Source organism: Silurus meridionalis, chromosome 20 (assembly GCF_014805685.1).
Source record: "Silurus meridionalis isolate SWU-2019-XX chromosome 20, ASM1480568v1, whole genome shotgun sequence".
Lineage (NCBI taxonomy): Eukaryota > Metazoa > Chordata > Actinopteri > Siluriformes > Siluridae > Silurus > Silurus meridionalis.
The window spans coordinates 1999258-2026441 of NC_060903.1; the positions used below are offsets into that span (position 1 = coordinate 1999258).

Below are 27184 nucleotides of genomic sequence, written 5' to 3' on the forward strand. Positions count from 1 at the left end.
AAACTGAATACTAATATAATATATATAAATAATAAATATGACTTATGATCTATATATATATATATATATATATATATATATATATATATATATATATATATATATATTGCACCCGCTTGGTAAAATTAATTAATCATACCCTGCAAAGAATTCTCTTAAATTTTTAAGTTTAAGACTTTTTAATAGATTTTTAAAGGTAAGTCCTGCGTGCGTGATGGCGTCACCACAACAACTGAGCCCTGTCGCGTCTGATGACGTCATCACGTAAACCCCGAGCAGCAAGACGGAAGGTTGGGAGGAGGAGGGCGGGGGTTGTTTGGGGGGGGAGGCCTTGAAGATGGCGGCCGCGAGTGACTTGCGGTTCATGTTGACAATCTGATGATTGCACGCTGGGGATTTAGTTTTTTTGTTGTATTTTCTTTAGGAGAATACAGAAGAGTCGTGAATATAAAAAAATAGCTTTATAGTCAGCACTGGATATTTTTGCGGTGAGTTCTGAAAGAAATATAACGAAAAATAATAAAAGATAAAACAACGGTGTGTGACCGGGGCGCCATTTAAAACAATCACACACACCGTGAGACTGTGTGTGTGAGTGAGAGGGAGAGGAAATAGGACCAACATTTACGGAATAAAAATGTTTTATATATTTATTTTATATGTTGTATGCCAACAAATAAAGCCGTATTTGTGGTATAATCATGTAGGAATTAGGGTTTGTTGAGTCCGGGAGTTTAGCGAGGTAAGTTAGCTAGCTACTATTGTGTGTGTGTGTGTGTGTGTGTGTGTGTTTTGCTAGCGTTTTTCCAAACTAAACATAGTTTAACAAATTTTATATTTTAATTATTAATATTGGAAGCGCTGAATCATTCACACAAAGTAGGAAAACAGTTGTGCGCGTGATGCTAGCTAAAAAGCGCACACAGGTGATTAGCATGGTATTAGATTTAGACTGAATTCGGGTAATTATAAGCATAAATTATAAAAACAGATATTCAGAAATACTCACTTAACACTTTACAAATATTAAGAATCAATCTTATGCCATAAACCTGGTGTTTTTTTTTTGTTTTCAACCCCTACGTTATGCTAGCTGCTCATCCAGTTTAGCTAGCATGGCGCTCTTTTGTTTATTTCTTTTTGTTAAAAAAAAAAAAAAATACTACTCAGTTAAATATCAAGGTTTATTTTATTTGTAATTATTTTATTCTTGACCCAATTTGAGCAGAACCTGATTTTAAAATGCATGTAAATGTGTTTGCTTTATGTACTGGAGTTCATTGGGACTCGTTTATTATATATAATTTATACGTGTTTTTCATTTAATTTTCGAAAATATTGTAAAGTTTTTTTTACACACCTGAATATCTCTCTCTCTCTCTCTCTCTCTCTCTCTCTCTCTCTCTCTCTCTCTATATATATATATATATATATATATATATATATATATATATATATATATACATATACACACTCTAATATAAGTATAAATTAGGGCTGTCAATCAATTAAAATATTTAATCGTGATCATGAGTTGACTCGTGATTAATCGCAACTTAATCGCACATTTGTATCTGTTCGAAATGTACCATAAATTAACACTTTTTTAAAGTTTTTAATACTCTCATCAACATGGCCATGGGCAAATATTGATGCTTTATGCAAATGTGTTTAGTGAAACCAAACTCAACATGGATCATGAAGGCAAAATATACTTTTTTACAGTACTAGTTATCATGTACTAAAAGTAAGTAATTACGGTGTTATAATTTACGTAAATCTTCAGGACACCAAATGGAACTTTTGCTGTGTTTCCACACGGACGGCTTTAATTGCTGGATGTGTGCGTCGTGGCGGATTTGAGAATTGGTGCATCAGTAAAAAATGTTTAGTGATTAATGAATTTTTTTTATATTTGAGTAAAGAAAGGAAGTCATGAATAAATGTTGCATAGGTTTTAATTTTGCCTCTTTATGTTTATTTATATTTTTAATAAAAATGCTAAAGAAATGCTCTGCGTAAGAGTGCCGTTAAAATGAATTTGTGTTAACGAGTTAACGTTAATTTTAACAGCCCTTTGTATGTGTGTATATAAATGTATACATATATATTGTACATGCACACAGACTACCAGTCAAAACCACCACCTCCTTCAGTGTTCTTTCTTTATTTTCAGTATTAATACTGATGTCCACACTATAAAAATAAGAAAAGTATGGAATTTTGTAGTAGAAAAAGAGTAGTGTTTTTTTTTATATAATTAATACATATATAAAAATAAATATTTTAGCAAATGTTTTAAAGTAATTGTTTTAAATTCCGTAAATAATATGGACTCCAAACTTTTATGTTTGTATTTTAGTGTTTAATTTAAAATTTAGTGCATCATAAAAGAAATGTTTAGTGATGATAAAGCATTTTTCCCTACAAAGTTTTTATATATCTCAGTAAAGAAAGGATGTTGTGCCTAAATGTGTTGTATTGAAGGTTAAAGTTTCGCCTCTTTTATATTTATTTTTGTATTTAATAGAAATGCACTGGGTTAATCGCATGTTTATAAAATTCGTGCCGTTAAAATTCATTTGCGTGCGTTAGTTTTGACAGCCCTTATATATATATATATATATATATATATATATATATATATATATATATATATATACACACACACACACACACACACACACACACACACACATTTAATGGTCTTTCTGTGCACAACCACAGTTTTGAAGGAAAGTTTCACATTGAATGTGTTTGTACTGAACTCTTTGTGTCTGGTGATTCTGCTTCTAATTTGGTTAATTAATATATTGGTTTGTTATTTACATGAATAACATGACAGCAGACATTGTTAGTGCAGGAAGGAAAAAAGTTCTCAAGTGACACCATCAGGCTTCACAGTTTGCACTTGTTTTATTCCCTCACCATTTTCGGTTTTGTTTCAGTGAGAAATCCAGTGTACATTTATGTGGATGGCAAAAGGTGCAATCAAAGCCCTAGGATGCAATGGAGATATAGTTTAAAGTTCCCATCTGTGTTTCTACCATAGACATAGCAGGTCCAAAAAATGGAAGAATTTGGTTTTGTCCCAGAAATGAGCACATGGGAGGGGAAATACTAGTCACTGAGAAATGGTTTCTAATCGACTGTTGGGGGGGGGGGACAAAATGTCTAAAAAAACAAAAAGCAGTTCAGCAGTAGTATAAAGAGGACATTTGTATCATCCATATTGTGTTCAAGGAAAAGCTAGAAAGCTCCCGATGGAGGAAACAAGGTGCATGAGGCAATAAGGCAAGAAAAGGGAGTTGAGGGAAAGGGACAGTGGGCTGGTTCCATAATCACATTAACAGTAGGGAGCAACAGAACCAGTCATCATTTCTTTGTTTCTCAATCTGGAAACCTGTGATTGCTTCCAGTTTGATCATAAGCGCAGAGCAAAACCTGCTAAACCACTAAACAGGAAGTCACTCGGCATTGTGGGTAACGAAGGTGATTGTTAACTGGAGAGAAAATGTAGTGACGAATGTGTTTTTAAGTGGATTTTTCTTGTACAAGCTTAAAGGTTCACACTGTGTGAAATCGAATCATTACAACACTCAAGGGATTTGACCTTTAAATGACTTTACAGTGCGAATACATTTTCATTGTCCTCATATATAATGTGTCTATAATCCCCTGAGCTTTTATTCAGTGCCCCAAACAAGCTACAATACATCTTTTAATCCTGGATATCAGGGTTCAAACTAATGCTCCTGGACCTCAAAACAGTGTGGGGGTTTAGATTTTCTCTTTCCTGTGTGTTTAAATGTCCACCACTTGCATGCAGAAAGAACCGAGTGGAAATATCTGACTAGAATCTGGTGTCTCGGATCTGCTGTGTATATTCTGATGCTTTTCTTTTTTTGAATGTTTGATGGCTACGTGGGATTAATTTTACAGGGTTTTATTAAATGTTTGTAGAAAGCAAAATTCGATCAATTTGATGTCGAATAAAGGATCCCCCACACACACACACACACACACACACACACACACACACACACAATTGAGTTTAAAGTAAATGACATGGATGTCAACAAGTGCATAAGAGATAAAACACTGTTTGTGAGAGTTACAGTCCTACACTGAACTTTAAACTTCGAGCCGTTCTCAATGGCTGGATGATCTCTGGTTATGAGGGTGGTTATTTTAACACTGTGCCATTTTGGGGTTTCAAAACTTTTTTTTTTTTTCTTTTCATGAAACCTTCATGCCCCGACCCCGTCACTTCTCTGAGATGTTCCACTAGATTTAGAAGTTTTCTTGTGGGGATTTGTGCTCATTTAGTCTGAAGGGTGTTAGTCAAGTCAGGTAGTGATGTGGGTGAGAAGGTGAGGAGACCTGGGGAGCAAGTCAGCGTTCTCATTCATCCCAAAGGTGTTCTGTAGGGTCAGTAGAGATCTTCCACCACAATCCACGTAACCTATATTTTCAGCCCCTGGCTTTGTGCACAGGGGCGTTGTCACGCTGGGACAGGTTTGGGTCTCCTAGTCCATCACATATTAGAGATATTTTATAGAATTGTGTGCTTCCAACTTTGTACTAACAGTCTGTATAAGCTTGGTAGAGTTGAACAGACTTTTTTGAAAGTCTTCTTGATTGTCATGATCTTTGCCTGTAATTTAAAACAGTTTTGTTAAGGTTGTGTGAAAAGGATTGAAATACCACATACACCATTTGTTTAAACATGGCTTGTCTGAATGTGACTTTTGGGCCCCTGAGCAAGGCCCCCCGTTACCACCCTCTACTCCAAAGGTTCTATATTATAGATTATAGACCCTGCAGCTGCGAAGAAAAAAATTCACTGTTCAAGCGTTGGCTTCACCCTCACTCTTGATGATCTCTAGAATTAGAAGGCTCAAGTGTTGTTTATATAAATGTTATATATATAATATAACTTCCAGTGCATGTGGGATGTTCTTCACTGAGATCCTTCACTGCCCACCTTTTGTTCCCCACTTTCTTTCTTTCTTTTTTAATTTTTTTTTTTTTAAGCTAATCAATGTATTAGTCCAAGTAGGGTTTTTCTGTATTGAAATCCCATCTATTTTCATGTGAGTAATCATTTGTGCTGTTCCTCCTCCCCATCCATCTTCATGAGGTATGTGTACAGCATCAAGTATGTAACCTGCACTGTATCAAGTTTTCTTTCCTCGGAAAATGTCAGTGTGATGGTTTACTGCTGCCACCCTGAAGATTAGTGGAAGCGATAACAGGGGCGAACATCATCACGTGCTTCTTTAATGTAGAAGATATTTGGAAACGGCGACCAACAGCATACAGGTCACGATCTCTATAGTGATGTGATGTTCGCTCCTGTTACCACCTTCATTATAGCAGCTACAAACAGTTGTTCTCTCACCATCCTTGATTTTCCCCGACCTTTTATACTTGCTTATTTCTTGTCTTTTGTATAAGAGGTGTACGTTACAGAAATGAGGTATTGATGTAATGGAGGATTTTGAAACCATTGCACCTTTTTTCCTTTTAATAACTTAAGCGAATAACCATCTTTTCAGCTTTCTCAGCTGTATTCTGTAGCATGGAAGAAGAAGCATAAACTCATTAGCTCTAATGTCTTGTGTTTGATTCTTATGTGAATGCTGTTCCTCTCCTTTACGGAGTCCTTTTTTATTTTTTTGGAAGATGCATTCATGTTATGTGAGCCAGTTTTCAGCCAGAACATCAACCAAACCAAAATGTGCACACGTTAATGAACCTGCTCTATGAATATAAACTGGATTAACTATCACACTAGTGAATGTAGTTGTTCACGAGGTTAGGAGAATGGTGCACCCATGCTTCTAAATGAGAAAACTGCTGATGGGTTTGAAAGATTAGAAAGTCTTTTATTCCAAAGATAAAGAGCCCAGACACAAATTATACTTATGAGCTGTAATAATTTAATAATCGAATTACTCCTTGCTCTAAAATGGAGACTTTCATCTCCTGTGGCTTGAATGGAAAAGGAAACTTGTACGATTCAAACCGAAGCTCAAATATAAAAAAAGGTTGTTTTAGTCACATGGATAGACACTGATCAACCCAATAGACGCTATTAATGGCAGTGAACAGCAAGAGAAAATTCCCCAAATGCTACAATCTCCTTGATATCGTGATTGTTCACAAGTAATCCTGGATATTTGGTCACTATCACGTTTTGGTGTAATATTTAGTCGTGCGGTTTATATCGCAGATTTTTGTATGCACAGATGATTGTAATGGTCACTAATGTAGCGCTGGCGTTGCAGCTGATCTACACTAGATTGATCTGCATTGAACGTCATGCATCACCGAGAGGAAGATTATTTGAGATTGCAAATTGATTTGTCAGATGCAGCATGGTTTTCCTTTCATCACTATCGAACAGTCTACTCAGTTTAAATACAGTACAGAAAGATCGACATGTTCATCCCTACGGAAATATACTAGAGAATGTGCAACTGTGTAGTGCTTTTAATCTTTCTGACTGACCAGTAAAACACATTATTACAGTGATCATTTTCAGGATCAGCAGAAAAAATTGATTTCATAAGCAGAAAGATTGAATGTAGAAATTCCATATATATTATTACATTGTGAAAAATTACATTAAAAAAATGTCCTTTCCTTCCTAGTATCCTTTTGTACAATCCTGAACTCTTATCCAAGCACTACCTCATGTGTGTTAGCAGGTGTCTGATGCCAACTGATCGTTTCTTTGTTTGTGTTACTGTGCAGCAACTTCAGTGTTCTGAAAACACAAAATGACATTTCTGACTATCAGGATGCAGAGATCTTTTTTTTTTTTTCCAGCTTTTTGTGTTGATGTTTGACAGACTGAGTGCAGTTGCATTTTATTTTTTGAGGATTTAACGCCACTAAAATATGATGTTCTGTCAGGGTGATCAATTTTACTAAACAGATTTGTCTGTATATGGTTCTGTATATTTGTTTGCAACCATATGATTGGATATCTTGCTGATTTTTCAGATGTGAACTGTTTTTTAGAGTTATGAGATTTTGCTGAACACTTAATAATCTAATGTATTCTTCAAAAAGGGATGATCTTTATTAAAATTGGAAAATTATATATATATAGTTATAAGTAAAGTTTTATTCTGCTTTTGTCAGACTGAGCGGACTTTTTATTGATTGATTTTCTTCAGAAGAGAATGATTGTTTTTGTACGGTTGACATGCACAGATAAAATACTTGTGTGAATGTTTTTGTTTACTGCTATAAATTTATGCCCACACGCATATTAAAAATGAAATGCAGTAGCTGTGGGACATTTTACTGCTATTTGAATCCTGTGCATGTGCTGTGTGTCGCCTTCTGTATCTGTTTGCCTACGTTGCCAAAAACATATTGTAGTTGTGTGTATTGTTTTACTTTGTGTGTAATATGGGACCTGGAGATATTCAGTGTAATGTTGTGGTTTTTTTTTTTTTTTTTTATCATTCAATAGATAAATTGTATCTGTTGATGTGTTAAAGAAAAAAGAATCTCTTGCGGCGCTCCGGTTTCCCCAATAATGTGATTTTGCGATGTTCGATTTAACGTGAAACGTTTGCCAGTTATTAAAATAAGATCAGTCAGGATCCTGATTGGTTGGAAATTATCAACCGTTAATTGAAAACTATTCATAACATTTAGGAGCATCGCGATTGGTTAAATTGTCGACTGTTCTAGTGTAGATGTTGATCAATTTTTCCATGTTCCACAGGCTTAGCTGAAGACGCACCATCATGGCGACTGACATCGGCTCCCCGCCGCGCTTCTTCCACATGCCTCGGTTCCAGCACCAGGCGCCTCGGCAGCTGTTCTACAAGAGGCCGGACTTTGCGCAGCAGCAGGCCATGCAGCAGCTCACTTTTGACGGCAAGCGCATGAGGAAAGCAGTGAACCGAAAGACCATCGACTATAACCCGTCGGTCATCAGATACCTCGAGGTAACTTCAAAACACCTTCTCATTCTCACTTATCATAAAACCGACTCGACTAATTTAATTGTAATAGGTGCGCCGAGTGACGGGTTTTTTTTGTCTCTTCCCTGACAGAACCGCCTCTGGCAGCGGGATCATCGAGATCTTCGTTCTGTCCAGCCTGATGCAGGTTGCTTTAACGATGTGAGTGGTTTAACTCTGCTTGTCTTCAGCCTTTTGGAAACTACAGGGTTGTTTTTCTTACCATCATTCTGTGTGTGTGTGTCTGCAGCTCGTTCCTCCTGTCGGTATGCTCAATAACCCCATGAACGCAGTGACTACAAAGTTCGTCAGAACATCCACGAATAAAGTGAAGTGCCCAGTGTTTGTAGTACGGGTAAGTTCGCCTTCACTACCAGGGTAGTGTCCGTTTTTGTCACGCCCACTCAGGAGGGGTGTGTCCTGTATACTGTCAAATACTGCTGTTTTGTCAAGTTGTTGAAGTTGCTGCTCTCATCATGTTATTTCCCTGCTTCTGTCCATCTTCTTCTCCTCTTTATAAATACACAGTGGACCCCTGAAGGCAGGCGGCTCGTAACCGGGGCCTCGAGTGGGGAATTCACCTTATGGAACGGCCTTACCTTTAACTTTGAGACCATTCTACAGGTAAGTGTTCCTATAAGTAGGACAAATCCTTCTTAACGGATCCGACGTGAGACCCAGTTACCGACTCGGCCGCTTTCTCCTCGCAGGCACACGACAGCCCGGTACGCGCGATGACGTGGTCTCATAACGACATGTGGATGCTGACCGCCGACCACGGCGGCTACGTGAAGTACTGGCAGTCCAACATGAACAACGTCAAGATGTTCCAGGCGCACAAGGAGGCGATTAGAGAGGCCAGGTCTATACCCAATCTACCCTTTTCCGTAGTTAACCCAAGAAGCGTGTATCGGAGGCGCCCCCGGGCGTCTTCCGTCCTTTTATACGTCTCCCTGTTATGCTCGATGTTGATGTTTTTGATTCTTGACACGTGTATGTGTGTGCTGTTGCAACACTGCATTGATTTGTCACCTGTGGCTCCAAAGTTCTGTATCCTGGATTTTTTAATATTTAATAACAATGTACAGAGAACATTTTTAAATAAAGAATTCACCTTTATCTTTATGCTAAGGTTATTAAAACCACAAGACTAGACATGGTGAGACCCACAGGGGCAAAATGATGAATGTGAAGGGTTTTTACGGTACACTCGCGCTACACGGTCCATTTCACACCGCTGCACGACAACGGCACCCTGATTTAGTCCTGAATAAAGATTTAATTCTTAAAATAAAGATTAATATAATAAAGGTTATTAGAATAAAGATGAGCGAATTCCACACAGTCCATCCCACTCCCGCCTGGGAAATGTGATCATTTGGAAAACTTGGAAAAACCTCTCACTCCATTTTCATACTCTGGTCACATCCAAAGGAGAAAATCTCAAATAAAGTTGGTCATCATGGTTTCCCCTTCCCTTTATGTTCTCACTCTTGGGTTTCAAGAGTAAAAAGCCACATATTAAAAAAAAAAAATCAATAAATAAAAGTCCCTTTTTGATGTCATTCCACACATGACGGGGAAGTAAAAGGCCATTGGGTCACTTTTGTGGATTTTCAGTGTTTAATGGATGAGCAGTGGGAAAACTTTGGTTTATGGTGTATAGTGTTTTTTTTCTTTTTTGTTTGTTTTTGTTTAATTTGGTGTTTAGATATAACCAAAGAAATCAATTATTAACTGCGGTTTATTGTTTTGCTCAGGGTTAGTGCTTTTGTAGACCAGATTCATGATTACAGGTTTCTTTTTAATAACAGCAGCAGCCTACAAAAGTGAATAGAGCAGAGAATAGAGATTTGTCCCTGTGCTGTTTTTCCACACCTGGAAACTGTTCTTTCCTTTTCCAGCCCAAAAACGTTTTGAAGTAAAAGTAGATTCCTTTAAGGGGGAAATGATGTGTTGTGTGTAATAACCACATTTGCACCTGGTAGCAAGTACATTCACCTTTAATGGACTGGATCAGGATTCAGTTTGTTCACCAAATTCTAGTGCACCAGCAGAGCACAAGAACATGGGATTATGGTTTCCATGGTTGATATTATATAGCGATTGCTGAAAAGTAGCTGTTTTCTGCTGTGTTACTGGTGCAAATCTAGAGGATAAAACGCTGCCCCATCCACTGACTTTTCATTCTCTGATTAGCATTTTAGAGGTTTTTTTTTTCTATTTCTTGATATGTGTCTTTTGCTTGTAGTTACGTGGGGGGTGTTGGCGGAAATACAGCTTAAAGTACTTTAGACATGTGACTTCCACCGTTTTTAGATTCGGTCCTTGTTTTTTTTAAAACACTCGCGTCCCATTTTGCCGGAATTCTGTAGTTGTGGATGTGGAACGGGTTTCTGTCGACGACAACTAGTTTGAAAAGCGTGTAGTGTGTTGCTGCTCCAGTACCGAATCAGATCTTTAAATTCAGTGACCGTTTAATTCAGGGGAACCCCCCCGTCCCCCCTTTCTGCAGAAACCTGGGAAGTTTCCCAGTCCCACAAAGAGCTGCTTTTGTTATCCTTCATTATTGATTCTTTTTCATGTCTTCAGTTTCTCTCCTACGGATAATAAATTTGCAACTTGCTCCGATGACGGAACTGTGCGCATCTGGGACTTTCTGCGCTGCCACGAAGAAAGAATACTCCGAGGTACGTTTATATGACTGACCTGAAGACACAAACACCACTTTTGTCAGGGAATATAAACACATTTTTAAGTGTGTGTGTGTGTGTTGCGGGGCACTTCATTTACACATTTTCCACCTCTCAGTTTTATAAGGTGATCCTTCTGTCAGTGTGCTAAAGATTTATTATTCCACAATATTAGAACTGAAACCTTTCACATTTATTTCTGCTTGTGTTTATTACATTATTATGGACAAAAGTATTGGGACACCTGATTTTTCCAGCCTAACTTATTTATTTATATACACACACACACACACACACATACATATATGCTTTAGCTTTCAGATAGTTTAGTTGAATCCTTTATATATGGAAAATGTTAGTGATCAAAATACAAATGAAAAACTAAAAAAGTTTGTTTTATTTATTTTCTTGAAAATAAAAACACTGACTTCCTTTTTTTCTTAAAATGAAACCAAACCCAGACTCTTCCATCTTCAATTGAAAAGTTATTCTATTTTTTTGTACATTTTTATAGCAGTTGTCCATCGTCATATTAAGTAATGAGTCAAGCGTTCGTGAGCAACGTTTATGGGAAAGTAAAAAACTGGGCGGTTGGAATATATTTTCCAAAAGCAGCATGTCTGGACACGTTTTATTCTCTTTACGCCGCAATCTAGGACAATGGTGACGATTTCTCTTTAATAAAGGCAGATTATTTAATGATTTAACGCCCATGAGATGTTCTTCAGTATATCTGGAGGTGTATTACAGTGTTGGAGCTGAATACATTTTATAAAAAATAAAAACAGGATTAAGGTCACAGCAAGGTCAAATGTTTGGTTCTTTTTTTTTTCTGCACTTCTCCCATCATGTTTGAATAATATCTTTAGGTTAATTTTACAAGCGTACAGTTATTAACATGGAGGACGAGATTCCGGTATCCCTGTTTGTCTCGCTGCAATCGGGTTCTACTTTTTTCTTATTTCCAAAAATTCAAAGTCCAATTAGATTTTGCGTAGCAGTTTTAAACTCTCTGGTAAGATGCTGTAGAACCTCGCCTGTTCCTCTGTCGTGCCAGTAGTGTTTAGAAGATGACTCAAGTAAAAAGAGAGAGTGCTTGACCTTACTGGGAAATGTTGTTTAGATTACATCTGATCTAATCTCCTAAACTGATCTAAATCCTACACATCATACAAGCTGCCTAACGTCTTGTCTAATAATATATAATAATGTCTTAGTGTTGTATCTGTAGTGCTCCTTTTTTTTTTTTTTTTAAGTAGTAACTTGTTTTCATTTAAACACAATTTTTAGTTCTTTTCTCTACATTTCTTACACTTTCATTACATTTTCACAACATTCGGGTTTCTTTTGTAAAGATTTCCTCTGAAATGAACAGTCACATACCCACACTAGCACCTCTGAGCCTGTTGGTTAGAGCAGGGACCAAGTTTTGGCGTGTGGTGTTTTCAGGCGTATATGAAACTGGAAAGATCGTCAAAGGAATGAGGAAGTAAACCGTAACACACACCTGTTTATTTGGTTCATTCGATAGAAAAAAAAAAGTTTCTCTGTAATGGAAAGAAAATCATCAGGTTCAAATTACATTTGACTCGTCTTAAAAAAATAGCAGTGTGTTTTTAGTTAACCATTTTTAACTATTAGTTATTCTAAGATTCCTGTGTTTTTATTTTAATGTGGTTCATTGATGATGAATAAAAATGAAGCAGCCACTGCTGGAGATTTGACTGTAGATTCGTGCACAAGCACATCTTAAAGTATTACTTTTATTGATTTTTAAAACGGAGCTTTGAGCCGAGTATTTGTGAGCCGGATATAAACCGTGTTCTGGGACGTGTCATTTTCAGACTCCGAGGTCATTCATTAAAGACCATTTGGAAAAAGAGAGAAAGTGATTTAATGTTCTCATTTATTTGGACAAAATTGATACTTCACTGGAGTAAAACGATCTCAAAGATCTTTGAATATTTTAACAATCATTCACTGATTGATGACATTTGCCCTAATGTTATCTTTATGATGCATGTGTTCTCCTCAACCACACCAGAGTTAAATGTCTTTTACATTTATTGCGTTTAGTGAAGATGCCCTTATACAGAGCAATTACAAATTGTAACTGAAGAAACACAGCTATTAGGAAAAAATGTTTATACTCAACACACATCAACCAAATCTATTACCATTTTTAGTTCCGTTAGAGGACCAGCTGCTCCTGAAACCTCAATGGATCGGATTTACTACACCTTGGTGTTTTTTTTTTCCCTGGAACAAATTTCCTCACTTTCCCATTTTTCATGTCCAGTATTTAACTAACGCCCAACATCGACATTTGTGCCACTGGTACCCACGTTCCTTCGTTTTGCTGTTTTTGATCCATAATATTTCCAGCACATTGTCCCACCACACTCAGTCTGTCTTGCCAGTCAGGAGGAATGATTTACAGATATTACCCAATAGTTACAAACAAATTCATTTTCCTCTGATGTGATCATCAAATAAGTACATGATGTTAATCTGCTTTTGTTCTCATTTGTAAAAAGTTCTTGATTGGCAGGTGTTTTGTAATTGATGGAATTTTGGAGATTTATATTGGTTTATAAATTGTATTGGTTTTCAAATTTAACATTTTAGTTCACTGAATTGAATTTTATCCTGGTTTGCAGAATCCTATAGGTCGAGAATTCCAGAGTTCAGTTGAGGCTATCAAACTGTTTTTGGTTTTCACTATTCCACAAAAGTCTCCCAACATTCTGCAGGATTACTTTCAGTTCAGTAAAATTCCTGCTGAGATCTATTGGTTTATAATTCTCCTCTTGATTAGAACAGCGAGAGCTCCCTGGTTAAGGTGTGTCACTTTGGATCGGAAGGTTGGGAGTTTGATGCCCAGCACCATCAATCCGTCTCTGCTGGGCCTATAAACTGCTCGGTATATTTAAAAATAAATAAATATGAGATAAACGTAAGTCGCTGTGAATGAGGGCTGCTGCCGCCAAATGTCATTAAATATATTTATGGTCTGCATCAGAATTCTTTTGGAATTTTGCAGATGTCTGTTGCTTCACAGAATTTTGTTGGAAGAATCGTAACGTAACTAATTCTCTCAGGTATTCAGACTAATAAAGTAGGCCTTGGATTTGTTATATATTGTTATATTCTAATTTCTAATTCTAATTTAAGTAGCAGCAAGTTAGTTTACTTAAACAAAGCTGAAATAATCTTCGCTGTCCCTTGATATAAAAATGTAACTTTACCAAACGCTTTAAGTCGTGGGGGAGAAGAGCACACACAGGAGGTACAAGTCGGCTAAAGCTAGCAAAAAAAACTCGCGTTTTGTACTTTGATCATTTACATATTTCTACGAGATTCCTCCTCTACCTTTATGCAAATGAGGTGAATGAGACTTTTCATGTAGTACATCAATTTCTCGTTCTTTATTGGAAGTCTCGCGAAACTCCCCCTTTGTTCTAGTTTCGTATTTATGTGCCGTTTTTCTGTTCTGATACCCAGTTTAAAAACACAGTTTTAAACAGGTTTATATTCTCACTTGGGTCTAGACAATTTTTAAAATATTCCACTGGTCTACAACAGATTGTTGGTCCACAGAATTCTATTAATGTACAGTATTTAATGGCATTCTTTTGGATTAAAGTTGTTGAAAACTCTACTTATAAAACGCCATATAATTCTGTGTAACTTCATGAAATCAGCTCAACCTGTTCTGTGTAAGGGTTTAAATATTACAACACTGTACGTTAATGCATTACGGTTCCTACTGTTTGATTTCCTTTATCCAATAGTCACTAACTTTAACTACTACTAAGATTTTGGTCCTCTGAAAATTGGATTGTAATTGACCCATTAGATCTTGATGTTATGGTTTAGTCTATTTGGCCCAGAGGTTTTTCTTCATTTCACTATAAAGCTCATGTGAGATATCGGAGCATTTTCTTTTCTTAAACAAATTCCTGATTGTGGACACAAACCTACGATTTACACAAACCTTTTTTTTTTGTCTTTAATAAATTTCTCGTATTTGGTGGATATTTTGCACTTGAAATTTGTGCTGCCATTTATACTGGGGAAGTGCAGTGATAAAATGCCTCAGAAAACAGACACGGGGAAAACAGAAGTTTTCTACATTCCTTATTAATCACACACACACACACACACACCCTAATTTTGCCACTTCTACTACACTACGGTATTGTGAATATGATGCTGTTTGACGCGTTTAATTTCTCCGCATCCGTTGCTTTCCAGGTCACGGCGCAGACGTCAAGTGTGTCGACTGGCATCCCACCAAAGGCCTGGTGGTCTCGGGCAGCAAAGACAGCCAGCAGCCGATCAAGTTCTGGGATCCAAAAAATGGCCAGAGTCTGGCAACATTGTGAGTTTATTATTGCGCTGCATTTTAGTTAGAAACGTTCTTCCATCACACAACATCAGACCTGAAACTGGTGAGATGAGTAGATCTGTGAAGTTGGCTGCTAGCAAGACGTTCAGCTCCGCTCGAGTAGGAGCAATCTGAATGTTGGTAATCAAGCCAAAAGTATGACCAAAGTATATAACAAAAACTATATTTTGAAATTCACTTATTCCATATTCTTTGGTGCCCATGTTCTTTATTGCCATTTGAAAATAACTTGGACCCTCTCGAAAAACTGTTGCTCATCATTCCACAATAAACCCCGAGATGCTCTAATCGCATCCTCACCGCTGTTTTTTGTGTCTCAGACATGCTCATAAAAACACGGTAATGGAAGTGAAGTGGAACCTGAACGGAAACTGGCTCCTCACGGCGTCGCGTGACCATTTGTGTAAACTGTTCGACATTCGCAACCTGAAAGAAGAGCTGCAGGTGTTCAGAGGACACAAAAAGGAAGCTACAGGTAAAACCTGTAAAGATTTCTGGGTTCACGCGTTTGTGTACTTGGCGTATCTCCTAACGCTGATGGTGTATGTTTTGTCGCAGCTGTCGCCTGGCACCCGATCCACGAGGGTCTTTTTGCGAGCGGAGGCTCTGACGGATCACTACTCTTCTGGAATGCTGGGTACGAGCTGCTTCCCTGTATGGACTTTTCATTCGCAGAAATTTTAATGTAAATCCTAACATGCATTTATCATTGACAGAGTGGAGAAGGAGGTGGGTGGTATGGAGATGGCTCACGAGGGTATGATCTGGAGCTTAGCCTGGCATCCTCTCGGCCACATTTTATGCTCAGGGTCTAATGACCACACCAGGTATGTTTTTTAACTATGTATGTAATTTTCCAGAGATAAACAAAAACCAACACACTGTGAAAGGTTATAATTAAAAAAAGAGTACCTTGAGATGATGGTCTTTTTTTTTTTTCGAACCTTCAGCAAATTCTGGACCCGAAATCGTCCAGGAGATAAAATGCGTGACCGGTACAACCTAAATCTCCTACCTGGAATGTCAGAGGATGGAGTCGAATATGGTGAGAGATTGTAGATCACATATAATAACTGTAACTGCATGGATTGTTAAACAATAAACAGGGTGATGGAGTGTCATGTTCTTGCATCTAGACGACATGGAGCCCAACAATCTGGCCACCATTCCTGGGATGGGGATCCCGGAGCAGCTAAAAGCCGCCATGGAGCAGGAACAAACTAGTAAGTAACCAACCTCAACACACACACACACACACACACACACACGATATAATGTGCTGCTGTGGATGTTTTAACTGGAAAACTTAATAGTGATGATGAACGTCTGCACGTTCGGTGTGCTGAAGTATTGTGAAGTTGGAATTTCCAAATTGCCAAAAGTTTGCGGACACCCGGTCATAAGAATGGCATATGCTTTTTGATCATCGCATTCCACATTTAGTTCCAGTTTGCTATTATAACTTCCTCCACTGTTCTGGGAAGATGTTCCACTAGATTTTTGAATGTGCTTGTGGAGATTTGTGCTCATTCAGCCACAAGGGTGTTTTGTAAAGTCAGATTCTGATGTAGGTGAGGAGGCCTGGAGTGCACTCAGCTTTTAAATTCATCCCAAAGGTGTTTATTAGGGTTGAAGGCAGAGCTCTATAGCTGGAGATCTTCCACTCCATGCTATGCAAAGCATATCTTCATGGAGCTTGCTTTGTGCAAAGGGGCATTGTCATGCTGGAACAGGTTTGGGTCTCCTAGTTCAGGTGAAGGGAAATTTTCATGCTACTGCATCCAAAAACGTCCAATACAGTTGTGTGCCTTCAGCTTTGTGGTAACAGTTTGCCAAAGAACCACATATGGCTGGGAAAGTCAGGTGTCCCAATACTTTTGTCCATATATTGCACAACTTTAGAACAAAATCCATATTAATGCATTGCTTGTACTCTTAATCAGACAAAGAGACAGTACCGGAGGCTGAGATGAGCATCCCAGGGCTGGATTGGGGAATGGATGAGGTGATGCAAAAAGACCTGAAGAAACCCCCAACAAAGAAGGTTCCCTATGCAAAGCCAATTCCCGCTCAATTCCAGCAGGTAAGTCAAACAATTTATTTCTGCTTGTGTTTTTTTTTTTTTTTTTATAAGAAATACTTATACAGAGAATTTCATGTATTTCGGGCAATATTTGGGAGGGAAAACTCGGCTTCTTGGTGGTGCTGGGATTTGAACTCGCAACCTGCCGATCCAACCACTCAAACACTGTACTTCTATTGTAAACCATATTCTAATCGCTACTCGTTCCTTGTCTAGGCCTGGGCAGAGAACAAGGTACCAGCTATGGTTCCAGGGGAGCCTCCCAAAGAAAGGAAGGATGAGAAGGTGGATCTCAAGAAGAAGTCTCAGGCTGAAATCGAGCAGGAGATGGCTGCACTGCAGTACACAAACCCCATGCTGTTAGAGGTGTGCTTCTGATACTGGTTTATTAGAACACGGGCGAAAACTTCCCTTCAGAGCTAAATCTGCGTACGAATTTCTGTGAACGTCAAATAACATTTAATTACATGTCGTATTTTCATCTGCAGCAACTGAAGATTGAGCGAATGGCCCAACTCCAGGATCAGAGCATGCCACCTCCTGGAGGTCAACCAGGCTCCATGCCATCCTTCCTGGACAAGGAGGCCCCATGGCACCGCCTCCACAGGGCTTTCCACAGTCAATGCCACCGCAACAGATTCCTCCCAACATGGGCCCTCCGATGGGTCCAGGTGGCATGCCTGGTCCGTATATACCACCAGGTCAGATGGGACCTCCCGGTCCTCTGCCTCACCAGGGTCCTCCTTCGCAAGGCATGATGGGACCTCCGGATCATCACGGACCTCCACGCCACCCTGGACCCCACAGGAATATGGGGTCTCATGGAATGCCCCCAGGGCCCAGGGGCATGCAGGGTCCTCCTCCAGGTCCAATGGCTTCAGGACCACCTTCAGGAAACATGATGGGACTTCCACCTCGAGGTCAAGGGCCACCCCAGGGTGGAATGATGCACCAGGACATGCGTGGACCAACACCTCACGGGAACATGATGGGTGCCCAGGGCCCTCCACCAGGAGGAATGATGGGACCTCCACCCAGAAATCACGGCATGGGGAACATGCATGGAATGGGGCCTCCTCCTGGAGGATGCACGGGCCTCCGAACAATATGCAGGGTCCATCGGGTAACATGCAAGGACCTCCTTATATGCAGCAGGGCAAACTGCCACACATGGGCGAGGGGAATAGAGGACAGTTCAGCCAGGTAAAAAAGGTAAATTACATGAACGAAAAAAATTTTGATTCAAGAGTCCGCAGAGTTTGAATCTCCGTTTTTTGTTAACATTTTAGGGACAGAATTCTGGCCCGCAGTCAATGATGCATGGTCCTGGTGGAAAAGGTCAGCTTGAGAACCTGCTTGGATTTTATCAATTGTAGTTCTATATGAAGAAAAAAAATCATTTAATCAGGTACCAGATCTTAATACATGCTTTCAAATGTTATGTTTGTGTCAATATATGTAGATGGACCTCGAGGGCCTCCAAACCACCACATGGGACCTCCACATGAACACCAGGGATCAGACGGAGGTTCTCAGTACTGGCCAGAGGATGGAGGCTATCAAGAGAGCTGGAGGAGACCAGGACAGGACTTCCATGGAGATCCCAGGGGCCACCGAGGAGGTTCTGGAGGACAGTGGGAAAACCAGGAGAGGTTCCCTTCTCATGACGATGACTATGAAAGGTGCGTCAGACAGTGAAGTCACTTTAGAGACTTTTTTTCTTTCAGTAGTGGATGATTTGATGATCTATCTAAATCATTTAGGTTTACAAATAGAATTATTGAGGGTTTTTTTTTTCCCTCCATGATGTCCAGCTTTATAAGAGTTAGCTAATCCCAGTTGCCGATTGTCTGTGCAGGTTTGATGATGGGTATGAGGGTGCGGTAGATGGGTACGACCAAAGGCTGAGACGACCACCACATTCTGAAGATTCGTAAGTACCGTACATTTACAGATTATAAATACACTCAACACAACACTGCCTCTGTGTGCTGTTCATTACACACCATAATCAGGTGATGTGACAAAAAAGTGCTGTAATGCTCTTGTGTTGTTTAGTTTCAGGAGAGGTGGAATGAGCGGACGCGGAGGCAGAGGAAGTTACCAGGACGAGTACGGAGGAGACGAGAGCTTTGATTCTCAGGAAGAGATGGGCCAGGGCTGGGGGAATGGAGGGAGAGGGAGGCCGCGTGGAGGAACACCACGTGGAGGAACACCACGTGGAGGTTCGACTCAAATCCTGTGGTCCTTTTCAGCCAACACACACACACACACACACACACACACACACGCACACACTGAGAACCCGTGCAATCAGCATGAGATTGAACATTTCATATCTCATAGGTGGTGTAGGAAGAAAGGGGCTTCTGCCAACTCCTGATGAGTTTGCGGCTCACTACGAAGGAGGAAGAAACCAGGAGGGTTGGGAGGGAGGGCGAGACTCAGGTAGAACCACTGTAAAACAAAAACCAAAAACAACCCTGTGGGCTGGAAGGGGGTAGGCAGATAGTGTAAATGTGAAGCTGAACATGAATTGTTGAATTTCCCATACTGTAGAAAAGAAATGTTTTAATTGTGACACTGGTGGGTGTGTGTGTGTGTGTGTTTGTGCAGGTCATGAGGGCTATCGGGAAGGCCAGAGAGGTGACCACAGCATGCACGACAGCCCGTCTGCAGTCAGCAGGGAGCGCTCTTCTTCACTACAGGGCATGGACATGGCCTCACTCCCACCTCGCAAGCGTCCCTGGCATGACGGCCCGGGCACGGGAGACATGGACTCACCTGGAGCTGGACCTGATGACCGAGGGGCAGGTGAGACACCATGATTTTGAGGAAACCAATAAGTTTCCATGTCATTTTCTGCCTCAACACTACAGATTACTACAGCAAGCCTAAATATTAAATACACACAGTGTAACATGTTTTCTGTGTTCAGGTCGGCCTCCACCACGTGACGACGTCAGTTACGGTCCTCCTCCATCCAGAAGCAGTAGAGGAGGGTGGGTTCGCGGTGGCCGTGGACTGAGAGGAGGCCGGGGACGGTAGGGGGAACTATGCTCGTAAGACAGTGGGTGGGACACTGTGGATTGAAAATCAAGGAACAAAAAAAAAATAAAAAGCCACAGATCTGCTTCATCAGCTCCGGAGTCTCGACGCCTATCTGCGCGTTTTCTCCAGTTCGTCCTGAGGTCGTAGTGGCTCATGTTCTTCGTACCAATTATAGAAAAATGAGCACGTTTGAGGACTGTACGCTGTGACTGAGCATTCTTCACTTAATTGCTCAGGCTGACCGGAATCTGACACTTGGACACCACAGATAAAAGACTAGCGAACACCTTTCACTTCATTTTGGAGTGTTTTTGAACAGTCCTTCACCAAATACTCTACAATGCACTATCCGGAGTCTGTTTCTCACACGGAAAATCACTGATGTTCACTGGACTGGCTCAGAGCTTTCCCCACTCCTCTTCAAACTTCAGAATGCACCATGTGCACACCTCCAATCCAGTGACTGAAATAAGTCTCATCCAGACGATCAATTTTATGTAAAAAAAAAAAATAATATTGAAAAGAATTCTGGAAACCTGAGCAGTCTCGTGGGGCTGCAGACTTTCTTTCAACGTGTACAGTTTGTCAAAAGGTTGTCATATTTGTTTTGTGCATTTTTGTATGAGATGGCAATAGAAGTTTGTGCAAGATTTATATCAAATCAGTCGTCATTTCCATTCTTTCACATTTCACACCCAATTTATTTTCAGTAATAATTTTAACACAAGTTTATATCATTATGTCAATATTTAAGAGCGCATTAACAGCCGTAAATTAATATATGTTTATTGAAATACAGCAATGAAAGGTACAGGGTCACAAGTGATCACATTTTTGCCCTTTTGGTGTGAATTTGAACACAATAGAGTTGGTCCATCTTGGATGCTATTGTTTTCCTAAAAACAGCAGCCCTCGAATGGTGAATTCCTTCCAACACTGCTGTATTGTTCACCTAGAGGAAGTTATTTGATTATGAAATCCTGTTAGAAGCTTTCCTGAAGCTCTTTTGTCCTACTCGAGCATCCAGACTAAAACCACTAATTAAATGTCATGTGCAGTGTTAATGGTCTCAGGTCTACACTTTATCATCTCTCTTCATTATCAAAATGGAGACATGGTATTTCTCAGAGATGTTCAATCTTGTCTCATCAGACTGACTAGAAAACACGGTAGTGAGATGCACTTGTCCTACACGACAAATCATTCCCAGATTAGAAAACTGTACAGTGTAAATATCCATGTTTATTTACAATATTACAAAATTTGTTAAATGTGCACAAGTACTGCTTTGGTCCTCATTTCACAGTGGAAATATCAATTAATTTGTAGTTAATCCAGATAAATGCAGAACCCAACCCACTCTCCTGACAGCAGGTGATGAGAAACACTAGTAATCTGCACTCTAGATTAATACAATACACATCCCAAAATTTCAAACACATCTGTCCTGCACACTATTGTCTTCTGTAATGTGTCCATAACGTGCTCATATGGGCATGGTTTTTCCGGTCACTGTCCTTTTAATTGCCGATGCAGCCATTCCGCCGACAAACCGCATCCCGGCGCTGCCACCGGGTACCAGAGACACCACGTAGCCCACTATAGCGCCAATCTGCACGATGGCTCCGAGCGCCGTGAGCATGGTGCTGTGGAGTGCCAGCGCCGCGTAGAGCGTCGCCCCCAGCGAGCACATGTACAACACGGCCCCCGGGGACGGGGCGGCGATCATGCGGCTCGGGCCGCGCAAGACGGCGGCGCCAGTCAGCGCGAACAGCGAGCCGAGCGACCACAGCAGAGCGAATTTCCTCGCCTTCAGTAAGAGCAGCGGCGCGTATAGAGCCGAGAGTCCGAAACACAGCGCCGAGAATAAGATGCACACCACGAACGCGACCATTCGCTGAGACCGACTCACGCCAGGCAGACAGGGATCAGATTCCGCTGACCACGGCCAGGAAAACCCGCTGCTCGTGCTCGGGCCTGTGGAAGAACCGGCGCGACCCGAGAACGGGCTCGACCACCGACCGAACCAGGTGCCTGTTACATTGCTTTCGGCTTCGTCGATGTTCACCGTGGTGCTGGAGCTCGACTGGGATATTGTCTTTGCACCGCTTTTAGACTGCGCTAAATATTCCTGAAGCTGTCGATTCAATTCCGCCATGATTGTTGCGTTGTAACCCAAACAAAGCAGTGATACGTCATTAAAACGCGACCGGTCCACTTTGATCGCTTGTCAATGACGTAACAGGGATGAGTGGAATAAACTTTGAAAAAAACCAAAAAAGCACTGAAAACATGTGATTCTCTGAAAACATTGAAATTTTTTAATTTTCTTTTTTTTTGTTTTGTTTCTTTTTTTCTGGAAGTTAGTGTTAATTTGTCATAATTATCTAATACCTCTTTTGGAATTCAATTAAATAAATAAATAAATACTTGTTTAAATAAAATTACTTTATTCCCCTGTATATAAAGCTTGTGTATTTTGTGTATTATTTTTACAACCTCAAATACCATTATTTTGCCATATTTTTAATCATTCTAACAATTTCAGGCGGCTAATAGGCTATAATAGTCCCATAAAGACAATACCTGTAAGTGAATATTAAAAAGACGAATTTAAGAATTGATAATTATTTTATATTTAAAGCAAGTTTAAAGTCAGGCAGCATTTCACAGTCATAACTGAGTTATAGAGGACAAAAGGTTTCTTATTTTATTATACTGTAACCACTGTGTATTTCAGACCTCTGCCTTCAGTGGTGTCCAACCTGAATAAATCCACCTCTTAAAACCATCGTTACGATGCCACATCTATAGTATCAATATTAAAGAGAAACCCAGTATAACAGAGCGCTGTATTACAGATAGGTATACGGTGAGAATGAATGGCATTACTAAAACAAAAAAAAACACAATTCGGCAAGTTCGCTTTCAGTGCATCCACAGCTGGACCTCCGGCATACATCATCTCTAGCAGAAGCGTCGATATTGACCTTGATGATCCCATGTTTTCAGTGCATTTCCCTTTATTTTTGTGCATTTAATACATATTTATAGACAATAATATATTTTAACATGTCAGTGATTTTGAGTTTAAGCCAACAGAGAAGGCCTTTCTGACCCTCATGACCTGCCGCTGATTGTAACTTACTTTACAGAGCGGTGTTTCTCTGGGCTTATCCTCAGCTGCTTGGCCCTTCTAAAATTAACCTCCCGCTCTCCTGGTCTCTGGTTCCCAAAAGCCTTTTTATGGTTCAAGTGTGCCAACAGCTGATTTTCTGTGGCAGAGAAACACAGAGCAGTCAGGAGAGAGAGAGAGAACAAGGGACCAGGTCAGTCGATTCAAATCACATGGATACATTTAAAAACATGACTGGAAGTAATAAAGTAAAACAATCTAATAATATAAAATAATTCAATGTAGACGTGATTTTATATAACACTTCGTTTTAACATACATATAATTATCATCATGGCTGGTTAAAATATTTATGTGAAATGGTTTATTGCTTTTTATCCCTGTAGTTCTATTTGTATTTTGTTAAAATGGTTCAGAAACAACTACTTTTTCTAATTAAATTTGACCCAATCAAATGTTTTTAAAAAAATTACCGGGATGCTATTATTGAAATGGAAATGGAGGTGTTAGGAATATTTGTCCGTTTTTGTATAAAAAACATATCATTTGTAAATTGTTAGTTTTTTCTTTTACATCTTACAGTTTTTATTTCTATTTTAAAGGTGCTGCTTGTAATTTTAAAGTGTTCCTGAACATCTAGTAAATCCTACAGCTTATTTTATACATCGCTAAAACTATTTTTTTATTATGAACAGAATCTATTCATATCACGAGTCTGTTTGCAGTTTAATTGGTCCTAATTTAGCTCCACCTCGACGCACCAGAGAGCTTCTCAGTCTCCCATTATAATTTTAACAGACTGTGAGGTTGGTTGAAGATAATGAAAAGACTGGTGAAGTTTATATTGAAAATCGTTGCAAAATTACAAATCGGCCCTTTAATACCAGCAGATGCTAGGTACAATTTGCGTGTGTAGAATGACAATTGATGACCAGGTTGTTAGGAGTAAACTTTACATTTTGTTTTCTCCAGCTTCATGTCTCTGTCCCAGATCACCCCAACCCTTTTCCTGGGCGGATCCGATGCCCCTCTCAATCGAGCTCTCGTGGCTCGTAAGAGCATCACCCTCATCGTAAACGCCACCCTGTCCCACAGCTGCCCCACATACCCAGGAGTTGAATGTATACGTGTGGCTGTTCCTGATCTTCCCACTGCACGTCTGAGTGACCACTTTGACCGAGTAGCAGCCCGCATTCATAACAACCGAGCAGGTGGGACGTTGGTGCATTGTGCGGCAGGCATGAGCCGCTCCCCTGCTCTGATCATGGCCTACCTCATGAAGTACAAAGGAGTGACGTTGTGCCAGGCGCACAACTGGGTGAGGCAGAGTCGACCCTCGATCCGCCTCAACGAAGGATTCTGGGACCAGCTTCTGGACTATGAAAAGGGACTTTATGGGAAAAATACTGTGAAAGTTGCTGCTCCATTGGAAGTGAACAAAATGGGCAAAATGATGCATAGATACAGTCTGAGAGATGTTCCATCATCTCCAAGGCTAGGCTGGTTTAGACGATAGAATTGTAAAAAGAAGAAAATCACATGGTAACATTTGATTTGTTTATTAGCCCTAAAGTTGAATCAGTTCCAGCATTGTTTTTACTGAACAATCTCACTCTCAAAATCTTTTCCACGGTTCAAGTGCCTTCATTACCCCTTAAACATTATTAGTACTTATGTTTCATTAAAAATAGAATTCAATTATAAAAGTTTCATTCCAAGTTATAGTATTCAACCCTCCCTATAATGTTATCATCAACATTTTGGACTCAGTTTTAAAAATTGGGATAAATTGCAGTGAGGTCACTGGTGCTAAAAGATTCAGAATTCACATCAGTGATTTGACGCTATTGGGTTTTGAAAGCAGCGTGTTTAAAAGTGTGTGTGAGAAGGCAACTCTTTAATGCTGTTTATGTAAAAAAAATTGAGCATGTAAAACTTTTGTAACACCAATTTTTTTTTTTTTTACACAAAATACATCTGATATGAATCATTTATTTATTTGGGTTTTTCTGCCTATCAAACTATGGGAAAAGTGTGGAAAAGTGGGAAAAGTGTGTTGTTTGGTCCACTTAAATTACAATAATTATATGACTAATGATAATGATAAGATGTAAGAGGAAAATTAACAAAATTATCAAATGATATTCATAAAATGAAAACAATCTAAATCTGATTTCTGAAAATTAAATTAATAGCTGTTTAGATTTAATTGGGAAATATCGCAAATAAAATAATAAAAAATTTTCATATTTAAAAATATTTAATTTTATATTTCATATTTTTCATATTTAATTAAATAAATTATGAAAAATAAATATTTGTCACATACACAATCCCACAGAGTACAACATGTAGTGAAATGCTTTTTTAATTTGTGGTTCTTTAGGTTTGACAAGAAGTCTGTTAGGTAAGTGCTAGCAAATACTAATTAATTATTTAGTGTTTTTTATGCTCATCATTCAATGATTAAAAAAGTTACAATTATTTTCTACTGAAAAAAAAGCTAAAAAGTCTACTGTTTTATCACATGGTTCATTAAATGGGAGCAACTTTCAATATAAAGTGCTGTATTTTGCGGGACAGCAGGGGGCGCTGTGGGAACATGAGCCCTCTCTCAGCTCCAGCAGGCAGGTGAGGATGAATGAGTGGAAAGTTTGGATCCAGTGAGATAAGAATATCCTGAAATATCTCTGGCAGGATGATCCTCATGGCCCCTAATGACCTGCTTTCATGTCTGACTCAAACATCTCTCAGCGAACACATTTCTTCTCTCCGGCATGCAGTTGCTTTGGCAATATGCAAACAACTTTTTCTGCCTGCCATAATGGACTGTCTCAGTCTTGCTGTCTTTATAAGAGACAGTATGGTGTTACAGCTATAGATATTAGTTTATTAATCATTCAAAGTCGACGTGTGTGATGAAGCAGAGTTCATTTTACAACCACAAAGATAATTATTTCCTTATAACTGTGCATCCTAAAGTGTTTTATTCTTCTTCCAACTGTTGATGAGTTATCGAGTCTTATTCGCTAATCTAAGTCTTCCACCTGTCAGTTAGAGCCTTTCCACACTCAATTGGTCAAAGCCTGCTTATCTTCTCTATCTAGTATAGTAACTGATATCATATAGTCTTCTCTCACCTCTGGTGTGGGTCCTTCATCTTTAAAGTTGCTGTATTAACTCCAGATTAGATTAGGCATGCTCTATAGGTATTACTGGTGTCCCTCTTTCCTGGTTCAGATCATATCTCTCTGGGCGCAATCAATTTGTCCCTCTTAAAAACTTCAGATCATACACCTCATCTGTTTCCGCTCGTGTTCCTCAAGGCTCTGTTCTGGGCCCTCTTTTATTTATCATTTACTTACTACCTCTTGGTCATATTTTTAGGGAATATAGCACTCAGCTCTATTTGTCCACCAAGCCAATTTGAGGAGGTATATGAATGTGGTGAGGCAAGACGACAGGGTGGTATGGAGACGGATGATCCGCTATGAAGACTTCTAACGGGGCAGCCAAAAAAAGAAGATAAAAGTTAGAAATGATGGTGTATTGGAGCAGGAGTATTCATCTCAAACTGTGCTTTGCGGCTGCATTTCTACCTTTGGTTCTATTAGAGGAAATTAATTACCTTTTCAGATTTGAGGCAACTTCTACACAATAAAGATACTGATGTTACAGGGACACTTCAGCATGCCATCTTCAATGCATTGTGGTGTTAATAGTGCACTAAACATACTTCACTATACAAAATTGTGAACGACAGTAGGATTACAAATTGAAAGCAGCATCACATATATCCGTATTTAATATTTTTTTAAT

At 39.4% G+C, this 27184-nt stretch overlaps 3 protein-coding genes across 3 annotated transcripts; 2 read left to right on the plus strand and 1 right to left on the minus strand.

The window, feature by feature from the left end:
• The first annotated feature begins 310 nt into the window (after positions 1–310).
• On the plus strand, positions 311–20890 carry wdr33 (WD repeat domain 33). The gene is given in 25 exon segments (XM_046876343.1): positions 311–488; positions 7751–7976; positions 8085–8153; positions 8242–8346; positions 8520–8615; positions 8702–8853; positions 10584–10681; positions 14942–15068; positions 15416–15570; positions 15654–15732; positions 15812–15922; positions 16046–16140; positions 16232–16318; positions 17039–17178; positions 17395–17544; positions 17667–17748; positions 17751–18263; positions 18266–18381; positions 18468–18516; positions 18641–18860; positions 19037–19111; positions 19237–19403; positions 19525–19626; positions 19795–19992; positions 20117–20890. Coding segments are annotated over 24 exon segments (3300 nt in total). The 5' UTR covers positions 311–488; positions 7751–7772; the 3' UTR covers positions 20227–20890.
• Positions 20891–21451: 561 nt separating this feature from the next.
• sft2d3 (SFT2 domain containing 3) lies at positions 21452–22554 on the minus strand. Its single transcript, XM_046876344.1, has one exon. It carries the CDS (start codon positions 22385–22387, stop codon positions 21716–21718), a length of 672 nt encoding a protein of 223 aa, XP_046732300.1. The 5' UTR covers positions 22388–22554; the 3' UTR covers positions 21452–21715.
• An 887-nt stretch (positions 22555–23441) lies between these two features.
• si:ch1073-184j22.2 (dual specificity protein phosphatase 18) lies at positions 23442–25474 on the plus strand. The gene is made up of 2 exons (XM_046876899.1): positions 23442–23558; positions 24338–25474. Exons 1-2 carry the CDS (start codon positions 23476–23478, stop codon positions 24879–24881), a joined length of 627 nt encoding a protein of 208 aa, XP_046732855.1. The 5' UTR covers positions 23442–23475; the 3' UTR covers positions 24882–25474.
• The last annotated feature ends 1710 nt before the right edge of the window (positions 25475–27184 follow it).